The 6,308-nt window shown below is 45.1% G+C and overlaps 1 protein-coding gene across 3 annotated transcripts in view; it reads right to left on the minus strand.

The window, feature by feature from the left end:
- Positions 1 to 5,647, minus strand: part of TLL1 (tolloid like 1) — a 260,947-nt gene extending 255,300 nt beyond the window's left edge. For 2 of the 3 annotated variants that reach the window (XM_029235369.1, XM_029235368.1), the window contains exon 1: positions 4,960 to 5,647. In XM_029235369.1, the coding sequence (XP_029091202.1) occupies positions 4,960 to 5,128 (169 nt within the window). In that variant the 5' untranslated portion in view covers positions 5,129 to 5,647. The remainder of the gene's footprint in view (positions 1 to 4,959) is intronic. The other variant, XM_029235370.1, reaches the window with a different exon arrangement.
- Between the last annotated feature and the right edge of the window lie 661 nt (positions 5,648 to 6,308).

Raw genomic sequence — 6,308 nt, forward strand, 5'->3', positions numbered from 1 at the left:
TTCATACATACACAATGGGGGAAGAAAATATGTTTTCTGTAGAAGAAACTATATATGGTATATATTAGACTTTTGTAGAAAAGTGAGCCATCATGAGGGCAAGAGGAAAAGTTGTGGAATTATATATTAACTTTCTCAAAAAGCCTTCACTAGCTCTTACCCACTTTTAACTGTTCCGCTGTGGGCTAAGGAGGCCTAAACAGAGAAAGGAGGGCTCAAAGAGCACCTACTTGAAGGGAAACCATAAAAGTTCCATGAATTATTACAGGAACTACCTCACAGAAGGGATGCCAGTTAAATTTTGAATTTGTAAAACAGACTACCCTCTTCAGAGACAAAAAGTGGGAAGATCTCAGGAGACTGTGTAAACAAGCAAACAAAAAGTAGCTTTAGAGCCATCCTAGACTGAGAGGATATATTTAAGAAAAAACAATCTATCTTATTCCTAGCTAATATCAGTAACTGCCATTGGTGGACCAAAAAAAATCAATGTAGGCCCTCAGGACAAGGGCTAAAGAATTACTATTGGCAAATGATGACTAGAATTCAACTCTACAGAATTCTTATCCATCCCTTTTGCAAAAACTGTATTTTGACCACTTCTGAGTTGGCACTAGAGGCAGGAGGAGAAAAAAAAAAATCAAGATCTGAGGAATGAAAACTAAAACAGAAGAGACTAGCTAATAGAAGCAGCTCTATGAAATACATTTTTAACATGAGGGTTTGGTAACCTAAAGAGGTGCCAGGCAATAAATATATGTTTGGATATTTAATATTATGATGGAATAAAGTAGACATAGGGTTAAACATCAAATTCTAAAATGCCATATCTGGGAGGCTGCCAATGAAGCTAGAAAGTACAACACTGAGAACCAAAAAATGATAAGATCTTACTGAGAGATTATAAATTTATGAAATTTCCCCAAGAATTAGTATACTAGGACATTAGGACACTGGTTTTAAAGAAAAGCAGGAAGAATAATCCTTTAGGATACCAAAAGCCTATTTCTATATAAACAAGCTTGCATATGCCACTCTAAAGACAGATTTAACCTTGCAAGTCACTGACCTTTAATCAGGCTTGGATTTTTTTCAAGAAAAATAAACCATTTACTCAGAAGATTAAAGGTAGGGAAGTCTTTTTTTCAGAGTTTTCACACTTGTTTAAGAGGATAAAGATACCCTTCCTTATCAGTCTTATCAGCCTCTACTCATCATTCAAAATTCTAATTTATTCATTCTTCCTCTTTAGATATTATATTTCCAATTGCCTGTGCTTTCCTGATACCCCCTTAAATACAAAAAGAGAAAAGAAGGGAGGATGGTTTGGGGAGGGAGGGAGGGAGGAAGGAAGCGGGTAGGGAGTAGGGAGAGAACACAGAGTTGGTTTATCAGGTGTCTGCTTTTCCAGGTAATCTATAGACAAATCTGAGAGATTAATTTGCACACTGAATTTGCCCAGGCTCTTCACAGATATTCACAGATACGCAGATTAACATCTACTGGTACAGTACAGCAATGAAACAGGACACCTCAGTCTCTGTTCTGGAATGACCTCCTGCAGCATCAGCTTCTCAGTATCCCTCAGGACCCTTTTGAACTAGAGAAAGTAAGAGAAATCTGATTGCAAATTCAGATGACTATGTATTGTGCTGACACCTTAATGTGCAAGACAGACATTCCTTTGAATTATCTGCATCTTTGTGTCTGTTTATATATAGAGATGAATTACCTCTTTTCTGTCCTAATGGATTTGGCTATACAAATTACATCTGAGGCTGTGCTACACTGACTTATCTACTTCTATTTATATCAAAAATTTCTTTCTAAAGCAAAGTTAAATTAACACAAATTCTTCCTTTCTGTCCTATAGTTTCATGAACTTCAAATCAGAGTTTTGAAAGGCATACAAGTTATATTGTTTCACAAATATATTAAGGATGGCCTAATTTTAACAAGTAATATTTCTCCTTGGGTAACATTTGATCTTGGTTAGAATGAGATGTAAATGAGGGATGAAGATCAATATTAATAGTCTATAGATATGAGAAAGTATTGAGAACTTTCCAGATATCTAACAATGTTAATCCATCCCTGTGATAAACATTAAAAATCAGTTATGATCTCTGTCCTCAAGGACTTTATATTCTCACTGTATTTAGAAAAGATGAAATTATGTTCTTAGTCATTTCATTCATATCAGTTAATGAAAGTAACTGCACTTCTATTAGTTTAGACTCAGATAAACCTGGACAAATTTCTGTTGTTTGCATTTCAAGGAAGGCCTCCAAAACGCCAGCTAAGAATACAGTGTAATTGTTTAATACAAGCAGACTTTGAGCAAGGAGACTTGGAATCAAATTCTGGGTAACGTTAACAAATGGGTTTGAGCTCATGGAGCAACTGTTTTCCTATCTGGGTAATGGTAACATTAACAAATTCCACTATTTGGGCTGTGCATTGAGCTGAAATAATGTACTCAAAGTGCTCTGAAACCATAAAGCTATGCTAGTCACTATGACATCAAGCCACCATATAGTTTCAGGAACCTTAGGACCCCTGTTAGAGAAAGGCACCTTATTCAGTGGGCCATGCCCTCCACTCTGCTCTTGGGGAAGGGCAGATCAAAGGTATCCTGGAGTCTGGAGAGCACCCCCTCTTGCTTTTTGGCTATCTTTCACATATCTGTCTTCATCTTTCTTATTTTAGTGACCTTTTTTTGACTCTTGTTTGGGATTTCAATGCACTATTTAATTTTTCCCTGTTATTACTTTTATTTGTCTTATACAGTGCCAAAAAGAGGGACTAAGATTTTGCTACTCTTTAGCCAAGATGGTAAATTAAAGCCTTTCATTTCACTAAGTTAAAAAAGCAGGGTTGATCATTTAAAAGTGATCTCAGATTTTGGCCATACTTCTCAGTCTTCCACTTGGGCCATTCTTATATCTCTTTCATTACACACATGTACAGGTTTACCTCTTGTACTCAAAAATTGGGAAGAAATAAGATTAGAATAATAATCCATACAAATTTGGTTTTATTGCTGTTTTATCCTCAACAGCCCTGTTCAAAAATAAACCAAAAAACATAAATAAATAAAATAAACCAGTAGTAAAGGAAAAATAAAAGTAAATGCTCTTAAGGTTGTTGTTGTTGTTGTTTTTATCTTGCCTGGATGTTTATGTGCTGAGGAAAATAGACATTTATGCTTGAGGTGTGTTTCAATACACATGGTACAACTAAATTGTAAAATTGCACTCTTAAATAGAAAAATACACATGTTCACAGAACCTTCTTCTATACAATTTCTAATGTTAAGATAAGCCTGAAACAACATAACTTCTGAAAATGAATTAGCTAACTTTTGATACTTCTTATAAGATATGCATATTTGAAGTTAATGATTTTTTAAAGCATAAGCTTTTACTTTAATGTGTATAGAAAACTACATTTATTTTCCTGAAATCAGATCAATGTATAGATAAGCCCTGATTTTCTTATATTGGTAGCTGGCTGAATCTTTCACACAACAGAGCATCAGAATAGGTGTTTTCGTAGACAATCTTTAGAAATAATATACTTCATTTCTACCTTTCCTAAAACAAGAAAACCCTCAATTTTCACCCAGTTGCAAACATTATTCAAAACAAATTTCTTAATAAAAAGTAGGTTTAAGGGAGTTGTATACTGAGTTCTGGCTGCCCAACCACAGCAGAAAGGTGTCTTGTCCTCTAAACTATCAAGGAAGGCCTAGGAAACTTCCGGTGGGATAGACTGAGTGTTAAAGGTGATGAGGAAACTTATAAGCAAAATTGAATTAAATCAGAATTCTGAATTCCGGACTGACGTGTTTCTGCTAAGCTACTCCAAGTTTTGAAGAAGTACGCGCAGTAAGAGTGCACCAGGAAAGATCTGATAACGCGAACACATATGCTCCCTGTCACAAACATACCCTCCTTGTCAGAACAATGTGCCATCAAAGGTACAAGTTAACAAGGGAATTTCCAGCGTTTTCCTTCATTTGCGTACATCTTTCCTAACTTCAGGCCCAAGAGAGGTCAAAAGAGGTTTACCTAGCTAAGGAAAGGAAGACATCGCAGGCAGACCATCCGCACAGAATCGGAGCGGCAAAGCTACTTTGGGGATTTTGCCCTCCCTTCCTCTTGAGATGCGGCAGAACGTGCCTTCTGCTTACAGACACTCACCTAATCGGCCCCAGGACCCTCGTGATCACTTTCCTCGCATCACGAGGAAATGATGGGTCCACCCATGAATGGTGGGTCACCCATGAATGGTGGGTCCACCGACCCAGGTTCACCTTGGCCTCACCTAAGTGGAACAGGGCCCGGGGCCAGGGCGTGTGACTCTGACCTCAGGCGGCGGGAGAAGGGCCGGGCGGGGCGTCTCGGTCCCACCGCAGGTCTAAGGGTGCAAACAGGGTGTGGGGGCGAGAAACGAGTTTGAATGGGACGGCAACTTGGAAGTGTTTTTAAGGTTTCTTGAAATGGGCAAATGCGCTGAATCCATTCAGCGGGGGAGCTTTGGAGGACGTCGCCATCCCCTTGTCGCCTGGGACGCACACAGGACCCTGGCCGAGAGGGGGCGAAGGTGTCCCGACGTGAAGTCCACCCGCCCGAGAGCGGGATAGCGGGCGCCCGGCACCAGGGCGGCGCCGCCAGAGAAGCGCCGGGCCGCGGGCGCTGGACTCAGCCCTGGCTGCTGCGTCCGCGGCTCGTCACGCCGCGCCGGGGCGGGGGTGGGGGGTGGGGTGTAGGAACTCCAGGAGGTCCCCAAACTCGGAGACAGAGCTTGGCACCCGGTCCCGCCGGCGCAGAGCTGCGGCAAAGGAGGCGGCGCGGCCCCTCGGGGTGGGGAGGGGGTGGGAAGGAGACAGGTGAGACCCGGCGCCCTCCCAGCGCCAGCCGCGCCCCCGCTGTCTCGCCCCGAGAGGGCACTCACCGGCTTTGCACGGATCCTTGTAGTCCAGCGCCTCCGCCTCTTCCTCTCCGTTGCCACCGAAAGTGTAGTCATAATCGAGGCCGGCGCAGACCCCCAGCTCCGCGCAGAGGACAGCCCCCGTGGCCACCAGCCACGCGAGCATCCCCAGGGAAAGCGTCTCCAGCCCCATCTTCCTCGCGAGGAAGGGCACCGGTGGCTGTCCTCGTGGGAGGCTCCTCGGCGCGGCCGGCGCTCAGGTGTCTGGGGACATGGGGCGCCGTCGGGCCGAGAGAGGGCTGGGCGGCCTGTCCCCCGGCGCGGGCTAGGTGGCGGGCGGGGGCAGGTACGGAGCGGGTCCGGGCGGGCGCGCGGCCAGGCTGCCTCCCCGCGGCCGTCCTTCCTGCGGCTCAACGGCTCGGCTGCCCCAGGCTCAGGCTCCCGGGCTCAGGCTCCCAGGTCCCCGGGCTCAGGCCCCGCGCGTGTCCCGCACCCAAGACCCGGCGCCGCCCTGGGAGGACGAGACCCTTCTGTACATCAGCGCGTCTGAGCTGAAAGTGGGGACCGCGGTCGCGGGTGGGGGGCAGACATCCCTGCGCCGCCAGACCTTAAAAGCCGCAGAAGCAGCACGGCAACTGGCTGCGAGAAGGGCGAAAGTGGGAGGATTTGGGGATGCACTGTTTGCCTTCTCCCCCCCCCCACCCCGGCTGTCTTTTTACCCTCTTCCTAACTTAAAAAAAAAAAAAGAAAAGAAAAGAAAAGAAAAGAAAAAAAATCTTCACAGCATCTAACCCAATCACTTGCATCCTGCTTACTTATTCATACAATCAGGGTCAGGATCCGGGCCACAGCCTCCTCTCCGCCTCCTTTCGGTAGCCCTACACGAGCAGACAGACACGAGCGCGCCGAGAATTCCATTTATAATTTACTAAAGATAAAAATGAATATATCATGCACTGCGTCCAGGAACAGTAGTTAATAGATGATGTACGTGCCAACCGAGAACGCCAGACCGGGGGTGGGCGAGGGATGGTGACAACTCGGCTCAAACCCCCAATACACAAGGAGCTTGCGACTCCCCTTTGCTGCCTTCGCCTCGGTGCAGCCCGGAGGGGAGGAAAAGTGTCTGGGCCCCCGCGACCAAGGTAAGGAAACTGCTTTCAAAGTCCCCCAACCAACAAAGTTGTGCTACGAACTAAGATCCTCAGAACTGCAGTTAAAAAAAATTCCAAAATCCAGTTACAGATTGCAGCAGCAGGAAACGCGAAGACCTCGCCAAGGGCTGCGCTGTGGCTCACGCGGGCTCAGGAAGGGAAGTTGGAAGGAACGCTTGGGAAGCAAATTTTCTGTGACAGCTCTGGCGCCCATGCCCA

The sequence above is a fragment of the Monodon monoceros genome, unplaced genomic scaffold (assembly GCF_005190385.1).
Source record: "Monodon monoceros isolate NGI ecotype Baffin Bay Population unplaced genomic scaffold, NGI_Narwhal_1 Super_Scaffold_20, whole genome shotgun sequence".
Lineage (NCBI taxonomy): Eukaryota > Metazoa > Chordata > Mammalia > Artiodactyla > Monodontidae > Monodon > Monodon monoceros.